Source organism: Misgurnus anguillicaudatus, chromosome 22 (assembly GCF_027580225.2).
Source record: "Misgurnus anguillicaudatus chromosome 22, ASM2758022v2, whole genome shotgun sequence".
NCBI classification, from domain to species: Eukaryota; Metazoa; Chordata; class Actinopteri; order Cypriniformes; family Cobitidae; genus Misgurnus; species Misgurnus anguillicaudatus.
Window position 1 is genome coordinate 52,199,780 of NC_073358.2, and position 20,693 is coordinate 52,220,472.

Genomic DNA, 20,693 nt, shown 5'->3' on the forward strand with positions numbered 1-20,693 from the left:
TACTAAGACCGACAGAAAATAAAAACCCAGACAGCAGACGACTCTGGGCCGGATCCGCACCAGATCAGCGCCAGAGCTGTTGACTTCGGCACAGATCCGGAGCGGATCCGGCCCAGAGTCGTCTGCTGTCTGGGAAGTTGTGATTTTTTGGGGGGCCGATATGGCTAGGACTATAGACTCTCATTCTGGCATAATAATCAAGGACTTTGCTGCAGTACCATGGCTGAAGAAGAGTCCCCTTGATAACTTTCAATACCAGGGGACTGCGTGATATTATTTTAAATAGGAAAAATATTGAAACTCTTTGGTTATTTTTTAGCACGATGCTAATGGTCTAATCAGATTCAATGGATTATGCTAAGCTATGCTAAAAGTGCTATCAGCTTAATAGATTCCAAAACGGTAAAAATCAAATGTTCAACTCTAGGGGAGCTGGAAAATGAGCATATTTTCAAAAAAGTTTTTTTACCAATACAGATTTTAACTCACTTCTACAGTAAGTTGATGTTTGTTTGTTTGGTTTTGCTGTATTGTGTTTGTATGCCTACATAAACAAGACATTTAAGAAATTACTAGAAATGTAGAGTGATTTTGACCTTCCAGAATAATGCCACACAACTAAAAATATACAACTGATCCATTTCTCATGTTAAAAGTGGGTGTACCTGAATGCTCGAGACAGGAACCTTCCAGAATCAAACATAAACAGATCACATGAACTGCTACAATGACAGGACGCCCTCTAGTGTTGGTAGACAGCAACTGCAAATTAAAAACAGTCAAAAAGCTTAAAATATTGGTAATACTGTATTATAAAATCACACTGACCTCATCCCAGCAAACAATTTTGCGTTTAATAGCCCACCAAACAAAGTCCAGACATCTAAACTGTAAAATAAATTCTGTAGAAATGATAACTTACTGTAGATTTTACATTTATGTTATTTACTGCCAACAGTTTGTTCAAAGTTAAATGATCATGAAACAGTTTCAGTTACTGGCAACCAGCTGCATAATTACAGCTATTTTTTTACAGTGAAACAAGACAAAATTTGGGCTGTCAGTGAAAATTGAATAGATGTGAAACCATAGCCTAAAAATAAACAAATAAATGACACCAAACGCCTTGCAAACTTGGTTGACTTTTTTACATAAAGGAGTATCAGACATCTAACAAGTTATTTTGGCAAAAACACCACGTAACCAAATTTTATTTTGGGTTACTCATAGCCAGACTATGTTGGGTCTATATGATGGCTATTGCATATATAAAAACTGTCTATATCTAAATCTAAAGGAATTAATAAAATAAAGAACAAGATCGGGAAAGAGAAGTTTCGTTTGTAGATAGTTTTATTACGCGTTTCATTATGACTCGTACACTAAATCTACTGACTTTATACAATCCAGCCATTAGAGCTCATTTAACTCACATTATTACAGAAAATCTTATAACACTGAGGAGACGCTTAAAACGGAAGACGGACGCCAGTTTCTCCATCGCAAATTAGAAACCACACAGGTGAAAACTGCACCTGCTTTTAGTTCCTTTAAAACCTCTTACCAAAACTCACAGGAAAACAAGAAATAACAATAATAAATGATTATAATAAACAGTCTCCCCAGGACAAATGAATGAGAGAATAAATACAATACCAAATTCAGGTAAATATTTGCAAAAAATGCAAAACCCGTAAAGCAAGCTGCATATAAAAATGAACCCCAAAATATTGTTTTATAATTCTGCATTTAGTCTTTGAGTTTCTGAGTGACGGCTTCATTTATTCAATAGATATCAAAATGGAGTCGAGTGTTGAGAGGTTTAAAGTTTTAAAATAAAATAAAGTTGAAGCAGATTATTACATTCTGATGGAAGATTAGATATTTGACATGCAATGATAAACCGTTTACAAACAGATTTCAATAAACAGGGTTCATTTATATTTCATACTGATTTAAAATGAGTTTGTCAAAAACAAAAAAGTGCTTATACATCTTTAGCTTTCCTTATTTCGTACTGAACATATTTTGCAAAATGAAACTCTTAAAAAATACTTAAGTAATCATAAATAAATATCCAATAAATAGCAATCACAAGTATAAATAACCGAATAAATAGAATAACACATAAATATAATAAATATAATAAAAAGATGTGTGCGCTTATTTTTGCAGCCTGGTTTCATGGTAGGTGCAACTAACACTAAAAAACAATAATTTAAAAACATCAGAGATGTCAGATAACTGTACACAAGCTCTTATTGTATTTATATGCACTACACACAGCCAAAATATAAGTGGAATACTGTATATAATAATAATAAATATCACGTCTCCAAAAGGACTCGTGTTATAGGTGCATCAGATATGGATTTGTCAAACAGACCCAAGAGTAAAAGAAAAGTAGAAGAGACGCTCAGATCAGTGCAGTTGATGTCGGACGGGATTTCTCTCCATCATGCCAAAGATTCCACATACAAAGCCTCGCGTAATCCGGTATATAACGTGAAATATACAGTGCATAGTTTACAGCCAAAACTTGCAGGGTAAATATTCAAACATACGGTCATTATAATACAACTTTAAAAAAAAGTAGATCAGTTTTTAAAAACTGAGAAGATGAAAACTGTTCAAATGTCCAGGTCACGTTCAAAGGAAAAAATGAAGGAATTATATTTTGCATAAAGAAAACAAAGCCTGTTTGGAAAATTATGTCATGATTAAAGACAGTCATGACAATAATACCACAGTACAAACAAATCTAATTCTGGTGCTCAGAAATAACCTTCAATCTCTTTATGTACGGTGTCATTTTCTTTTTTTAATATTTCTGCTGATTTCAGGATGAAATATCTTTCTTTAGTGAGTGTCACAAGCTAATGTCAAATGTAATATTTTGTTCTTGTTTTTTATTAGCTCACTATTGAGTCTCGCTTTACAAGACACACATTATTTCATTTTAACTGTAGCGTCTCACGATAAATTAACTTTTGGTCATTTTTGCAATGTGGAAGAGTTTCAGAAAAAGTGCTTTCTCATCTTTGTTCTTTAGGCTTTCTAAATATAAACACTTGAACTTTAGCTTGTGATTGACATTACATGATGATTATTTATAATCTGTATAAATCTGGGCCCAAGCAGTGAGATATTTTGCTTTTGACTTCCTTCCTAAAGTGGTTTCTCAGGCTTTGTTCACAATGCACCCAAATCTGTGTTATTTTCAAATCTGATTTTTTGAGGGAAAAAACAAAGCCCTCATTCCCGGTTACCAGCTTTTCAGTTTATAATTTTCCACATTTTTGGACAGTCTGGTCATCTAAAGAGTCAGGAATGATTTCTGTGTGATGGGAATAAAACCTTCTGTGTTTTCTTCATGACAGGTCCAATAAGGGGAACGTAGAGATCCTGTCGGTCAGAATGCAGGGCTCTCATAGCTGCTTTGACTGCAGTAACTGCGAGCTGCGCTCGATCGACTCCTGCTGCGGCTGCGACTGTAACTGCTGTAACTGCTGTAGCTGCAGTAACTGCGACTGCGGCTGCGACTGCGACTAGAACTGCTGTAGCTGCTCGCTGAACTGGAGGACGATGGGCTCGGTCGGTAGTACGGGATGGGCCGCTTTCGTGCGCTGCAGAGAGAGATATAATATTTTAATATAATAGAAAATGCGACATTAAAATACTTGAATGCCACTTTGACCACACACAACAAACAGTTGTTAAAAAATCTTTTGAAATTTACCACATTTACCAACTCTTAAAATGGCTGGGTTATTTTTGAGCCATGTTGGGTAAATATTGGACAGAACATTTGACCCAATGCTGGGTTGTTTTAACCCATAGTTACATAACAACAACCCAACATGGGATAATTTTTAACCCAGCAGTGTGTTCTGTCCAATATTTACCCACCATGGATTAAAATAACTTTCAGAGCCATTTTCAGGGTTTTTGTATTGTTTTAAAACTTGGTCAAGCTGGTTTAGGTTATTTAAAGCTCATTTAAGGTCATCTATCCAGCTTGCTTAGTCCAGCTGATCAAACATCTAAACCAGCAAATGATCATAAATATAAAGTTTGGGCTAAATGCAAAGCTAATTGTTATTTAAAGGGGCCATGGCACAAGACTTTTTTAAGATGTCAAATAAATCTTTGGTGTCCCCAGAGTACATATGTGAAGCTTTAGCTCAAAAAAAAAACATAAAAATAATTTATTATAGCATGTTAAAATTGCCACTTTGTAGGTGTGTGCAAAAATGTGCCGTTTTGGGTGTGTCCTTTAAAATGCAAATGAGCGGATGAAATTCAAACACTGATCACCATGCAGGGGCGTAGCCACGAGGGGGCCTGGGTGGGCCTTGGCCCCCTCAGATTTCCAATTGCTTAAAATAAAATAAGAAAATGTCGATTTCTTAGTCTGATTGATAGATTGACCAAAATGATGCGCAGTAAAATGCAGCTATTTTCAAACTTGATTAGTTTAGCTCATGTCACGCATTGTTGTGCGTAACTTATGCTGTCATCTTTGCATGGGAGTTCATTAATATTCGGTATCTACATCATATATATATTTAATGAGTTGCCCCCTCATTAAATGGAAGTGCTGGTTGGATAGTGCAGATTAAGGGGTTGTATTATTATAATAAGAGCTCCTTATGACATCATAAGGAGAGCCAAATTTCAACGACCTATTTTTTATGTGCTTGTAGAAAATGGTTTACCAAAAGTAAGTTACTGGGTTGATCTTTTTCACATTTTCTAGGTTGATAGAAGCACTGGGGACCCAATCATAGCACTTAAACATAGAAAAATGCAGATTTTCATGCCATGGTCCCTTTAAAGAAATGATATTGAATGATATTGTGGTCAAAGAGGTCAAGTTACAGGCAGTGAAATGCTGGTTAGTTTCTGGAAAAGAAGTTTAGCGAGTGTTATTCAGCACTAGTATTGTAAATGCACATCATGATCCTCATCTTCAAGTTACAGTAACTCCTATACAGTTAAAGATGAAGATTACAAAAGGACATAACACACTGAGGTCAACTTTACATGTGACATATGTTTGTTAAAACTTCTATATCATTACAAGCAAGCTAAAAACAAATCCACACAGATGATCATTTTAGTTTCAAAAGCCAGTAAGTTGCCTTGTTGTTTACTGCAAGCACTTTACTTTCATGCAATCTCACATTATAATCTAACACAAACATTTGGATACGCCACAATCTTACATTGAACTAATATTAATTTTCAGTAGTGAATAAATAAAGTTTTTTTATTTTTATCATGATGCCGAGATTGCATCTGCAGTGCATTCTGGGATTGTTTTCTCTGTGAAACATTTGCATTTCAATTTGTTATTTTTAAGGCAAAATGACTACAGCTGTATACAGCAGAGGTTTGCATCAGTGTACCTACAGTATGATAGTTTGTTATTCTGTCTATGTTAGCAGCTCACTAGCTTTAGGAACACAACTATATAATTCTTCGTTGTCTCTCCATCATTAAACTGCTGGATTGTTAGTGCTGATCTGTGAAGAAGCCAGAAGAGTTTTGGTGATGTAAGTTAATGGTGAGAGCAGTAAAGATCAGTGACTGAGAGAAACACTGAGTAAGTGAGACAGAAAAAGAGAGAGAGAGTTGAATAGAGTTGTACTGCATCATCGAGCTGGTTCAGGACCAAACTATAGAGGGACCAGATGCATGGCAACGGTTACCACGGTAACCAAGGCCTGCGGATCAGCATCATTCCAGCTTGAAGTCTTCAAGGGAACCTTCATACAGGAGAGAGTGACATCTAACACATCAGAGCTCAAACTGTGACAGATCTGTATCGCAGGAAATCATTGCTTTCTGAAAAACGTAGAACTTTAACATTTAAATTTAACGACTTAGTTCACACCAGCCACGTTTAAGGCGTGAAATTCGCGTCTATAGCGTCTAGTTTGCCGCTTGAACATTTTGAGTTTACTCGCTTCATTCGCGCGTGAAATTCTAGTCATCGAGACATTCACACGGAAATTGGGAGAGGCTTCTGTGACTCCGCTCACTTCCTTTAATCACATCACTACTAGAGCAAGCTCCTGATTGGTTAACGCGGCACGTTTTCCCGCCAAATTTTAAATTTTGCAACTAGCGTGTGTCCTGCGGCAACGCCATTCGCACGAACTAGACGCGCGAATGAGGCAGAATCGCATCTACCGTGCTGCACTAACTGTGTGTTCACACCAGATGTGTGTTCAACGATTTGCGCGTGTAGATTACATACAAAATTAATGCAAAGACACAATCAGATGCGTCCTCGCATGGGGCGATGCAAATGAAGCGATATGGGCGGCATGTTTGCCGCAAAAACACGCACTATTCGATTTAAGTTGAAAATATTCAATTAGAGCGAAAAATTCGCATGACACGAAGTTAAATCCCGCGAGTAATCTAGAGCGAGTAATGCGATGCCCCGCGTTTGGTGTGTACATAGCATAACGGTACATTCACACGAGGCGAAAGCATTAACGCTTGACAGAAGGTTTGTCTGAAGCGTGGCCAACAGCCAATCACAGTGGCCGCAACACATGCTCTGGTCTTCCATAAACATAATTGGCTGGCTCTGCCTCCAGTATTTGCATAAGGCGATCTGATTGGCTGACGCACGCGTTGTCGCTTGAAAAGTTAAGAAATGTTCAACTTCTGCCGCAAGCAACGGCAGTGACGCGGCACGACGGATCCACAATTAAGTTCAGCAACGCCTGACTTCGCCCATTAAAAGTGAATGGAAAGCGTTTATGCTTACACCCCGTGTGAATGTACCGTAAATGCCTCATTGCCTAACATTGAAATCACTCGCGCTTGACGCCTCCACCGAGGCTGGTGTGAAAGCAGCATTAAAAAGAGTAGGAAACAAACAAAGTTACTTAAACCTGGAGATAAACAGACAGGTTAGAGATTTGAAAAACAAAAACTAATTAAATAAATACATTTTATTTTTTCAACTTTTTGAAGGATTAAGATTTTTTTTTTGCTAGTGATGAAAACAAACCATGCTAAAAGCAGACTGACTTTTTGCAGTCATTTTTTCTGCACATCCTGCAGCCATTTCAATGCAAACACACAGTACAGAAACCAGCCTGTTTCTTTTTTTTATCCTGACCATGCAGTTATTCAGTACATTACACACACACACACACACACACACGCACGCACGCACGCACGCACGCACACGCACACAGCCTGAAAGACATCAAGGTTTTGAGCACAGATGCAACAATGAAGCCCTTACATCTATTAAATGCATCCTCACAGGTCAGAACTAAACTCAGAGATGTTGACGTTAAGTCTTATAAAAAAACACATGCCGAAATGACCTCATGATAACAATTAATGTCACAATACATTTTTCCACATAGAGGAATTTAAATAAAAGAGAAAAAGCATTTTTGATTAAGTGTCATTGTACTGAATCTCTGTCAGATGTACCTGGTGATTCTGCGAGCTTCCATGAAACTGGGCGAGTCCCTTCGTCTCTTACGGATAGGAGAGTAACTGCGGGATCGCCGGCGAGCTCTCTCTGTATCTGAATGATGAGGGCTGTCTCGCTCTCTGCAGACAGACAGACAGACAGAAATCAGACGGTTAAATATATCTCCTATATTCTCTGCACATGTAATAAAGATCTGATGTAGAAACTGAGCTGTCAAATGCACCAAGTAGTATTTTACTGTTCACATAATCACCTCTTTCCTCTCATTTTTTAAAAATCAAAAAATATTCAATTCTAGATTCACTTACTGTGTTTAAGCATGCAGCTTTTTCCAAATGATTTGATAAGATTGAATTTAAAGCTTTATTTAAAGTCCCAGTGAACAGCATCTCAATCTGCTACCTCACAAAATTACGCACCTATAGTCATGTAAATTTTTGATTATTTTTCGTGATACTGTTCATGAATTTCCACATTTTATTCGTAACCGTATTAAGAATTTCTGTTGTCACGTATTGGTTACTCAACTGCTTTTTCCTATTTTCAAGCCATTGTCCCTTCGGTTTAGGGTTAGATTTAGTGTTTGCGTTAGGATGTCACTTTAAGTATTGGTTTATACTATTTTTTCTGATTTTTTTTTTAATTTTCTGATTTTTAAACCATTGTTGCCTGGCGTTAGGGTAAGGGGCCGTTAACATTATAACGATAAATATAACGTTAACTATAATGGAAACTATATTAGCGTCCACATTATAATGATAACTTTATGCTAATTCCCTCATGCACAGGGCACTTGCGCAAATACTTGCCTTTAATGACATGAACTTTTATTAGATATTTCTTGTAATAAAATTTTTTGAAATTATTTACGTCACTGAATATGTAAATATGCTGTTCTTGTTGTATTTACACAGCGGGTAACCCAGCAGATAACACGTTGCGTTTCGTGTAAGTCTAAATAGTGAATCTAGTTTGTATAATTGAATTTAATATCTTACATTTTGGCATAGTCAGTGTGGTAGGAAAAAAGCATCACGTTGTAAATTTCAAAGCAACTGCATCAGCGCTGGATACCTGAGGTCATTTTATGTGACCTCCGTATTGAGCTTTTCCACTGTCATTTCAAGTGTGCGTGCACTTAAAGTTGAGATAGATTTGATTGGCTGTCAATGGTTTATCATTCAACAAGGGGTGGAAAAATCGTTCAGAAAGTGATCCCAACCATATCGTTCTTGTATTGATATTGTATCTATCTTTATAGTTAGAGTAAGATGTGAACTCCGCTTTTGTCTTTAATATAAAACAACTTTCAAAACTATATTTTTATAGTTTTAGTTATTGTTATAATGTGAGCGCCCAAGAGTTGGGTTTGGGTAGGGATGTCATTTTATGTAAATTTAACCCTAAACCGAAGCGACAATGGTAAGAAAATAGACAAAACAGTTGAGTAACATAACAAATACGTGACAATGACACATAAACAGAAATTTGCGATACGATCACGAAAAAAATGCAAACATTTCAAAAATTTACGCAACTATAAGTATGTAATTTCGTGAGACTGGGCTGGCAATCAACTTCTGTATTGTGACATATTTCCGTTTTAAGTTAAACAAAATATCACACAAAGAAAAACGGGCATGGTTTAAGGGGATGTGGTTAATAGATGCTCCGCCCAAGTCCGCCCTAGTTGACATGGTCAGAAAATGATCAGCGCAAGACGGCAGAAGTACATTTTCAGATTTTGTATAAAGTTTATGGAGGCACATGATTTTTTTTTATAATAATAATTTACACAGATAAACATTGCAGTTTTAAAATGAAATCTGCAATATACCGTTAAAATAAGAATTGTCAGCATCTGGCCCTGGGATGTACCTGGAGTTGTTTTGCCTCATATGTGGTGATTTGCTTTTGCTGGGGTCTCGTTCTCGTGATGAAGATCTACCGCTGCTCCATGAACTGGCACGCTGACGCCCGTGACTTCTGCTCTTCTTCTTCTTGGACGTACGCTTGTGTCGACCCGGAGACATGGAAGAAGTCCGGTGATGGTTCTGACCTCTTCCACGACGGTGCCGCTTTGATGAATGAGATCCTTTTCTCCTGTGTGAGCAAAAGCACAGAGACTATCTAAAAAAACCTCTATTATCCAGAAGAAAATGTTACTCAGTTATGCTTTATAAAGTTCAGATTTGAGGTCTTTGATGATAACTGTAATTTTCTGACAAAAAAAATTACACCACTATCATTATTTGTTCAAACTTGGAAAAGCATTTCAGATTTTCCAGGTGCGTTTCTGTTCTTACTTCTTTTCATTCTTGGTTTTAGTGTGCGGCTCACGTTGGGAGTCGCTGCTGTGTGCCGGCGAGTGATTCATCTTCTCTCGAACTCTCGGCCGTCCGCTGCGTCTCCCCGACGATTCGGACGGCGGTTTGCCGTCTCCGCAGGCGTCTTGAGCCGTCTGGAGCACGGGTTCGACTGGACTCTTGGGAAGAACGACGGGATGCTTAGCACCTCTCAGATGAGACGACGCCAACGTCTGCGAGCTGGAGGGCGATGACGGCAGAGGTCGAAGTTTCTGCAGGTGAATTTTAACCGACAAACCAAAAAGAAAAAGAAAAAACAAACAGAAATAAACATTGAAATTAGAATCGGTTTCCTCCTGGACGAAAGAGCGTACTTGAGCGTACTTGCCAAAAAAATCTCTCAAAGAAAGTGCTAGGAAATCTCTCTGGCTTACAGACAGTCCTCTATGGTGCAGTGCATGCAATACTTGGCATGCAAAAACATAATGATTTGAAAAGAATAGTCCCAAAAAAAAAACAAAAAGGGGAGAGGGAGAATATGCCAAACTGTAAAAGAAAGAGAGAGAGAGAGAGAGAGAGACTGAAGTGTACAGTAAAGAAGAGAAAGAGGGCTTTGAATTTCAGAAAAAAAGCTACAAACCAAAAGGTGAAAAATCAAACTAGAAAAAAATCAAAAACAGACAACTTGACAGAACATCACAGAAATGGAAAGAACGAAATGAAAATTCACAAGAATTAGAAAACATTTGGTCGTCTACTCAATAGAGCTTGCTTCTGGATTGTTTTGTCCTTCAGACAATTGCTGAGATGTGCAGCGACCCTTGTCCTGTTTTAACAGCTCTTTAAATGGTTATTCTGTTTTGTTTCAACTCCCTTTTGGTTAACATCCACTTACCAATAAAGTGGCATTCCCTCCTTTAGTAGGTAAGGTTTGAAGAGAAGGGAAAAGTGGGGCAACATAAGTGCATCATTAGATTCACAAAATGCAAGAGATAAAGACACAACCCCGTCCCTGGATAGTGAATACTGTATGAACAATGCATGAAAACCAAATCAAAGAGAGAAAGAAAGACAAAAAGAAATCAACTCGACACGATTATCACAGTGCGTGTGTGTGTGTGTGTGTGTGTGTGCTGAGACACTCGTCGTGAATTTATCAGTACAACATTGTAAAGTTATCATCGTACTCGTACATCTCACCGGTTTCGGTCTCTTCTTTAATGACTGACACTATGCACAGGGGTGTAAAGTACCAGAGTAGCTGTACTTTATAAATTCACTATAAAGGTTTCCTGTACTTTTGAATCTGTGTTTCCAGCGTGTCCAGACTAATGTTGCCTTCATGTGCTATTGAAAGTTTGATAATTCCCACTTCTCGTGATTACGAGTTTGTTTTGTTCAGGTGCTTTGTTGTCGGAAGAATGGAGGACATATTAGCGTGTATCATGGGACAAATGTTTAATGACAAGACAAGGCAATGAAGCTGTTGTGGATAAAGTTTGATGCTCATGTCGGGAATTTGGGTATCAAAATGATTTCCGAACGTTCCAGAGGTAAACACGGCATTTAAGGGGTTTCTTTATGCAAATTTTACCTCGGAAACTCGAATTTACCATAATTTAGATAGCACCTGAAGGCAGCATAACTCTATTTTTTAAAAAATGCTCAAATGCTTTCAAATGTACTTATAAATATATACTCTTTATTGGTTTTTCAGACATGCTTAACCAATCAGCCTATTAATGTCATTAATTTTTCGTGATAATTTAACTCTTTCCCGCCATTATCGAGTTATCTTGTCAATTAAAAGAAAACATTTTCCTCCCAATGACGCTGAGGAGTTTTTACGGTAATCTTTAATTCTGCTATTATCCACTAAGTGGCGCTCTTACACAATTTATAAAAACCAAGCATCAGCTAATTCTACAACAGTAACAATTCTGTGTATAATCGTTCCGAATCTGATCTCTATCAAAAGTCCTTCACAAAAGGCAATTATCTCAGCTTTTTGCTCAAAATTTTGTATTTTTGAAGAAACCTACCCATATTTGAGAGGTGATAAGAGAGAACAAATGAAGGTAGGATGAAACGGTTTGTTCTTTCATTTAATATATTTGTATGTTTATAATTTTAAAGAAGAAAACTTTCTGCAAGGCATTCAACTTTTGTGAAAATCATAAAAAATGCTGACGCTGGCTGGTGGGGAAAGAGTTAAAAAATGGTTAAAGGTTTAAAACAGTCCCTCCAGAAAAACGCGATTATTCAATCACATGATTCAATGCATAATAAGCCAAAGCCCGCATATTTATGCAGGGGTCGCTTTTTTTAAATATTTCGTCGTATAAATTGCACATTTCTGCGCGCAAAATATGCGAAGCTTGCATGATTTCATAATCCCCGCATTTGCGTAGCAAAAAGTCACATATATCATAGCAGAAAACATTGAAAAATGTTGCATTTACTTCACACAAGCGCAGCCATGGCCCCTGTTGTCATGGGAATGTTAGGAAGTGACGTGATTACGCGATTTGAACATCAATGAAAAGCTGCAAAAGCTGCAAACAGTTTTTGCAACTTCATGCAATTTTGGCAAGTTCCCGCAATTTCATCGCATAACAATGCATAAATATCCTGAATATTTCATTGCACTTTTCAAGAAAATGTGCCTTAAGATCAAGGATTTTTGCCCGCAACAATCACAAAAAAGGACTGTTACATTTAGTCATTTAGCAGATGCTTTAAAAGGTTAATGTTAAAAGGTGCATGCTAAAAAGTTTCACTCCAGCTGACTTAATATATCGGCCTTGTAATGGAAATCATGTGTCACACCATACCTATACTAAAGCACAATTTCTCTGTACTTTTAACACCCCTGAATGTATTTTATTACTCAAGCACATATGTGCTAAAAGTTTATGTTTATGCCGTTGTATCAGTACACTAACATACAGAAGTTATGCATTACTAGAAGCCACAAAACATTTTTTTATTTCATGCAGTTTATAAAAATACATTTCTAAACTAATAATCTTCAGTGTTGGCATTGCGGTATTTCAGTTTTGAGGAAATAAACTCATTTACATTTATTATGTTATTAATGTAATTCATTTACAACAATGCAAGAAGCTGCAGAAACATAAAGATTGATATTTTGGAACGATTTCTGACCTCAGACACTGATAACTAAATAAAACGAATCAAAAACCTACAAATATTTTCTAAAATCAAGAAACAGCAGAATTATGTCAGAAGTAAATATCCCATTTATTTTCTTTATAAAAAAATCATTTTAATAACAATGCTAAGATGATAGATTGTTTAGAAGTCATAGTAAAGACCATAACAAGTTGCCATGACAAATATTTTGCTTTTATACTTGATACTGATTCTTTTTTCTTTATATTTTCATTTATATTCAAAAAATGCTTGAAAAGTTTTTGACTCTGCACTGCAAAAAAATTATTTTCAAGAAAAAAAAATGTATTAGTATTTTTGTCTTGTTTTTGCGCAGCCTCTAAGAGGACATGGTGCAAAAATTAAATAATAATAAATTTTTAGTTTTGCTTGCTCACTTTCGTGTGCTCACGCGAAACCATCGCGTGCTCACGCGAAACTATCGCGTGCTCACGTGAAACTATCGCGTGCTCACGTGAAACTATCGCGTGCTCACGTGAAACTTTCGCGTGTGCACGTGAAACTACCGCGTTTTGTTTCGCGTGCGCAAGTGAAACTTTCACGTGCACACGCGATAGTTTCACGTGCGCACGCGATAGTTTCACGTGAGCACGCGATAGTTCCACGTGAGCACGCAAAACTAAACTTAAAAAAAGTCTGCACATGAAGGTTTCGCATGAGCACATAAAACTAAACTTTAGATTTTTTTTACTCCAATGTCACCTTAGGGGCTCGATATGTTTTCAGTAATAATATCTAAAAATTCTTAAATTAAGATGCTTTTTCTTGATGAGCAAAACAACCCAAGAAAATAAGTCTAGGTTTTAGACCAAAAATATCAAACTTAAGTAATTTTGTGCATAAAACAAGCAAAAAAAATCTGCCAATTTAAGAAAAAAAGTTACTTTTAATTTTTTTTATTTTTACTGAAAACAAGACAAAAATACTAGGAATTTTTTTCTTGAAAATCATTTTTTTGCAGTGTGAAGATTTAAAAAAATCCCTTCGGAGAAAATAAATGGGGAAAATACTTTTGAAATGAAAGCCTTTGAACAGGTCTGTGTTCTCTATTGCGCACTATAAATAAATTAAAAAAATAAAAATTAAAAAGCAGAATGTTAACCTGGAAAATTTGGAAACAGCCCTCGTGTGTCGAGAAAATAAAGGAAAGTGACCAAATCATACGAGACATACAGTACCATTTCACCAAAAGACAAAAGGAATGCGGCACAGACAGAAAATGCATTCTACCGAAAAAGAAGAAAACAAAAACGCAGACAAGAGATGAACCTGTGGGAGGGGGGCAGTGTGTACTGAACGCTGAAGCATGAGAGCAGAGGTAGATTTCAGATTGAAAAGAAAGGCAAAATAGAGAATGAAAGTAGAGCAAACAATTCTAAAAGGAATCAAAGAATGATAAACAACCCGCCAACCTTTGGTTTTCCTCAAGATAAACAAAGAGAAAGAAAGATAGAGACACTGATGTCAAGCTAGGGTGCTTGTCACATTCTCCACGTGCGTAGGCAGAGCATTACCTACCTTTCATTTCAACCAGTGACACGGATGCAATATCAACAAAACAAAGGAAGAAAAAGGGGAAAAAAGGAAAAAGGAAAATTCTCCGCAGCGAAATGGGAAAAAGACAATGAATTCTTTTAGTATCCAAGCTAAGATTATTTGATCCACAGACTAAGGAGACAATTCCAACAAAAACATAGCAAAACAAAAGAGTGGACATACAAAAAAAAAGAAAAATGATACCGAATGATACTCCGAAAGCAGTCTAGTACATGAATTGCTGTCGTTTTCGCTCGGACACAAGAGCAGCCACATTTCTATCGTTAGGATCGAATCGGCTAGAAGGAACGTAAAAATCAATGGCATGCATGCAGACTCGTGGTAAAAGAGAAAGCATGACGGGACATCGAACAGCACAGATGGATGGATGGAGGTGGGAAGGGGTGGAGGGCGGTCATTGCTAAAATGGAAAACTAACATTGTAAAGGGACCCCAATCACATTTATAAAGCCATATCATGATGATGATGATGATGATACGGCTCGTGAATAAGAATTAATCCTTGTATTTGAATAATATTTGCTCTCAGCAATTGTCAAATTTTTTTGCCAAGAAAGTAAAGCGCACCACATTTGTTTTAAGACCCCCAATCCAAATGGCTTGGGTCCCTTTGAGTGTAAGAACTTGACTTAATTTGTCCTTTTTAGTTTAGTCTGTTGTGTAATAACAGAGCATTCGTTTGTCCCTTTTAAACATCTAAACATTACACGACTGAAATATAGACAGGACCCACATAGCAACAGACTCTGCACGGGAGCTGCCGAATTCGGACCAGATCCACCCCAGAGTCTATTGCTATCTGGGAAGGAAAACATCATATTACATAAAATATTTGAATTATAAAAACTTAGCATTTGTGACCATGTGAAGAACGTTCAGTAAATACCATCTATAATCACGGCTGTAATGTCCACGTCTGTCGTGATTTTAACTAAGCGATAACTCATGAATCTGTAGTCTGAACCGTATGAACAAAGAGAGGCCGAATTATCAGGCCCGGACTCAGAAATTCAGGATTTACAAAGCATCTGAAGGATTGGCTCGTGACGTCTCTCGTCTAATCATTCGTGAGCACAATAACAGTAAGAATCAGATCACCTGCGGTACACCTCACACATATCTGAGCAGAACATGAGCAGAGTTTTACTGTAACTGTATTGACAAGAAAAACTAGTACACATACCCATTTAATCTACCTGGTCCAGTTCCAAATCATATGAGTGCTTTTTACAAACAAGACAGAAAAGTTTGGGCATTTATTTGTGGGAAGATATCATGTCAATTCAAAGAGGTCAAGAAATCAATCAAACAAGGATGGATTGAGCAAATGAATAAAAAAACTGTATGAGATTTTCTCAAACACTGCATGCAAACCCATTCTGTACTGTACAGAGATCAGATATACGGTACTGTATGACCAGACTCTTCATGTTTGCTTTAAAACTGTATCTGACCTCCTCACCCCTGTAAAATTCACTCGTACACATTCATTCTTATAGAAATATATTTTAGTGTTGGTTTGTTTGATTTTTAAGTCCCTCACCTGTCATTACAACAAAGTGCATTCAGAAAGTATTCAGACCCTCTTCACTTTTTCGGTTTTGTTATTTTGCAGCCTGATTATTTATTAAAGGTGCCAAAGAATACATTGTAATAATCTGTTAAATTGTTTTCTGATATCTAGGTTTGTGGCTCTATTAAGTGCAAAAATGATCCAGAGTCAGTTTTTCATGTCCATTTACAACCCTAGGATTTGCCTTTAGAATGAAATGGTCTATTATTAACTTATTTAAAAGGGTCATGAATAATAATGTTGAGCTCTGCTCTGATTGGCTGTTTCTCAAAGCAGCTCCTTCAGTAGCTCTGTGTTTGTGCACTGTAAAAAAAATCCGTAGAAATTACAATGTTATACTTATTGCAGCTGGGTTGCTGGTTATTTACCGTAGATTTAAATTTATGTTATTTACTGGTAAGAGTTTGTTCAAAGTTAAATATATTTTAAATATTAACAAGTCTTTATCTTTACAGAATAAAACTATACAATAACAGCCTCATGCAAAGCATTCTGGGAACCAGAAATCATCATCAACCTTTTTCTGTTTTTTTTTGCTTCAGATTTTGTTTCCCAGAATGTTTTGCTTGATGCTGTTTTTTTACTCTGTAAAGACAAAGACTTGTAAATGTTTAATGTTCATTTAACTTTGAACAAAATGTTGCCAGTAAAAAACATTCATTTAAATTTACAATAAGTTACCGGCAACCCAGCTGCAATTTCTACGGAATTTTTTTTCAGTGTGTGTAAATGTCAATAGTAGAACTTCAGGCTAAACGCTAGCATATAGCATTAACTAGCATATAGCATTAATTAGCATATAGCGCTAACTCAGCAGTCACAACTTTGTTTTTAGCATTGTAACAACACTGTACTTAATTTAATGTTGGGTCGTACATCTGGGGCCCTATTTTAACGATTTAAGCGCATTGTCTAAAGTGCACGGGTGTCCGATGGCCCTTTTGCTAATTTAACAACAGGGAAACTGGTTTGTGCGCCAAGCGCATGGTCAAAAAGGGTTGTTCCTAATTTCATAATGAGTAATGGGTGTGTTTTGGGTGTAACGTGCAATAAACCAATGAGAGTCTTATCTCTCATCCCCTTTATAAAAGCACGTTGCGCTGGCACTATTTACATGACGGACTTTGTATACTGAAAAACTTAATCAGTGGAAAAAGACCACCAGTTTAAGAATAATGTTAAAACATGTGTTGTTTTCATTTTTATTGAAATTTTAATTTTTTGGATTAAAACCTTTAAAAGCCTTTTCCTTTCAGTCATAGAAGTACAAATAGCAGGCTTTTAATTGCTGTAAATGTATTGATATCCTACATAATCATTGTAAACTCATAAAATAATTAGCAAATATGCAAGAAAAGGTTTGAACTCTTAAAATACAAACAAGAGATAAAAAATTTACAAACGTGCAAAAAGCCAAAGCGTTTCAGCACTCGGAAAGCGCCATGGGATTTTTAAAAAGCATTACTTAAAATGTTTCTCATGTCATCATATCCACAGGTGCAGAGTCATCATATACAATAAATCTGTAGGGTAGCATTTAAAAACATTTTAAAAAAGATGCATTTGTTTAAAGCAAAGCATTTAAAGCGTAACTAAACCCCTGTTCAGAGCCTGACTACGCCCACTGGCAATATTTGAAAAATGCAAGAAAAGTGGGCAGATCCAAACGGAGATAGAGGGGACGAACTAAGCTTGTACCAAGTGTGTGGTGAGATCGTAACAAGGGCGTGGTGATCTTGAACCTGCTTACGTCATGAGTCATTTTTTGGACCCAACATCCAATAGGAAAATTCAACTGCAGTAGCCACCGTTCAACCTGAAGTGGGCAGCACTCAGACGTTTTTACACCATATAGTATTGAAACACTTTATATCCAAATGTCAAAAAACTTACTAAAATCAATGAACAGCACTAATAAAGCATAATTTTTACAGATCATTAACTTTAAAAAAATTGGTTTAGGGTTTAGTTACTCTTTAATTACTTACCAGACTACAGGTGAGGCAGCTCTTTACACCTCATAATTAGTCCTCATTTATGTCCAAGAGACTCAATAATAATCGTTTACATTCAATCCTTTAATCTGTCATATTTAAAAGCGTTTTTGTGCTGCTGCGCATTCATTTATGTGATAAGCAAACCCGCGTTGTCCTCCCGTTTATAGGCGCATATTTCTAACACGCTCATTAAATAACAAAAACAATATTGCGCCATTGACTTTAGACTTTAGACCAGGTTTTTGTTGGTCAGTGGCGTAGTCTATTTTGGGGCGGCAGTGGCTCAGTGGTTCATGTAGGTTGTCTACAAACCAGAAGGTTGGTGGTTCAATCCCCGGCTCCACGGACCAAGTCTCAAGGTGTCCTTGAGCAAGACGAGCTGGATGGCACCTTGCATGGCTGACACCGCCATCGGTGTATGATTGTGTGAGTGAATGGGTGAATGTGAGGCAAACTTGTAAAGCGCTTTGGATGGCCATAGGTCTGTTAAAAGCGCTATATAAATGCAGTCCATTTACCATTTTAGTTGCCTCAAAATAGCAACGCGGCAACAATGCGCTTGAACACACCTCGTTTTCAGACCAGAACGCCTATGGGCGCAAAATTGTGCGCAAATGCATTTACTTAAACAACGTGGCGCTAAACGTGAAAATGATAATTGTTGAAACTAGCAAAAGACACTTGCGCCGCGCATTGTGCGGCATTGCGCCGGGTGTATTATAGAGCCCCTGGACTGTAACGTCACAGTTGGTGTTATGTTGTGATTGGTCTGTTTTCCAGTGGTCTTTTGCATGCACGAGGTTTACATAAAAAGGAGGAAACAATCGTGTTTGAGACTTATGATATGTCATTACCATTAGCTCTTATTATTGATCTATGCCTAATACAGTTTTACATTTTATGGCACCTTTACATTAATTTTTCTTTCTCATTTATCAACACTCACTGACTTATGACAAAGTCAAAATGATAATTTAAAAATGTCTGTGAATTTATTTAAAAGAATAAGACAAAATATCAATTACAGCCCTCAATTAAGTCTTTTTGGGTGACACAACAAACTTTTGGGGGATTTTCCGTCATTCTTCTTTGCAAAGTTTGGTCAGGTTGGATGGGGGGCGTCGATGTACAGCAATTCTCAAATTGAATAAAGTAAAAGGGGTCTGAATTCTTTATGAATGCATATAGTTAAATATACAGTTTAAAGTTTACCCAAAAAATAAATATACAGCCTTTCAAGCGTGAATTGGAATATGTAAATGTTGAGCACCTAAAATGATTGAAAACTACCTTTGAAGCGATAGTTCACCCCAAAATGACAATTCTGTCGTAGTTTATTCACCCTCAAATTATTACAATCCTGTATAAAAGTTCCCTTTCAGTCGGTCACTACGACGTTACGTCGTGACCGACGAATTGGGACGTGAGGTCTCCGTTCCCTTCCTTCAGGGAACGTGGGTTACATACGTAACCGAGACGTTTTGCTACACATAAAGAAAAATATTTGTAATCAAGGTGGAAGAAGGAGTACCATTGGCTGCCATAGTAGGGAAAAAATATAAATGTAATTTGTGCTCAGAAAAGATTTGATTACAAACATTCCTCAAAATATCTTCCATTGTGTTCAGAAAACAATTAATGAACCGATTTTCATTTATGGGTAAACTATCGCTTTAAAGTATTTTTAGTAACATGCCAAAATGTATGTAGACAAAATCTTAATTTTTTTTTAAACTATGACTTAAATACTAAATGAGTAATGTTGTAATATTCTGAACTGGTTCAATACATCAGGCTCGATACATTAAAGGTGCAGTGTGTAACTTTTAGACGGATCTAATGACAGAAATGTACTATTATATACATAACTATATTATCAGTGGTGTATTAAGACCTTGCATAATGAACTGTTATGTGTTTATTACCTTAGAATGAGCCATTTTTATCTATGTACACCACGGGTCCCCTTACATGGAAGTCACCATTTTGTGCCGCCATGTTTCTACAGTAGCCCTTAATGGACAAACTGCTCTACAGAGCGTGTATTTTGTCTTGACAACACCATGTTTGTCCTGTGGCAGCTAACGTAGCTTCTCTATGTTTTTCGGTGAACGGTGGACTGAGCGGTTGGTTGCAATTCACAATCTCACTGCTAGATGGCGCTGAAATCTACACACTGCACCTTTAATCTTGCCTTGACTGAATTTTGACTAATTTTAACTTCATGAACATCATTTTAAGGTAATTTACCCAACATCTGCAATTGCATCCTTGCCAGTTAAAACTTTCCAGAAATCAATGGTTTGATGCAAAATCTAACAAACCGTCAATTTTTCGGCCTTTGCGTGAATGATGAACTTCTGTAAGACTATTATATGACATTAACTGAGAAACCCACATGAGAGCCAACAGATGTTTCCACCATGTAAGAAAGGAATCCTGTCAATCTTCAACATTCATTCATTCTTTTTCTTAAAACTGAAAAAGTCAAAATGGCTCCTGAGTATAACGCATAAACTTCATTATAAAGAACAAAGACGGATATCTGCTTCAGATTTTCACCAAATACAAACATGAGAACAGAAAAACTC

General features: G+C 36.8%; 1 protein-coding gene and 1 long non-coding RNA gene across 2 annotated transcripts in view; both read right to left on the reverse strand.

The window, feature by feature from the left end:
• Positions 1 to 1,318: 1,318 nt before the first annotated feature.
• srrm3 (serine/arginine repetitive matrix 3) overlaps positions 1,319 to 20,693 on the reverse strand; it is a 55,569-nt gene continuing 36,194 nt past the window's right edge. Inside the window, exons 11-14 of the mRNA XM_055198187.2 lie at positions 9,781 to 10,052; positions 9,353 to 9,577; positions 7,471 to 7,593; positions 1,319 to 3,626 (exon numbers count right to left, since the gene is read on the reverse strand). Coding sequence (XP_055054162.2) covers positions 3,413 to 3,626; positions 7,471 to 7,593; positions 9,353 to 9,577; positions 9,781 to 10,052 — 834 coding nt within the window. The 3' untranslated portion in view covers positions 1,319 to 3,412. The remainder of the gene's footprint in view (positions 3,627 to 7,470; positions 7,594 to 9,352; positions 9,578 to 9,780; positions 10,053 to 20,693) is intronic.
• LOC129439521 (uncharacterized) lies at positions 14,031 to 16,436 on the reverse strand. The gene is made up of 2 exons (XR_008642824.2): positions 15,716 to 16,436; positions 14,031 to 14,573 (listed from the first exon to the last, which is right to left on the reverse strand). It is a non-coding gene; the product is annotated as an uncharacterized lncRNA (long non-coding RNA).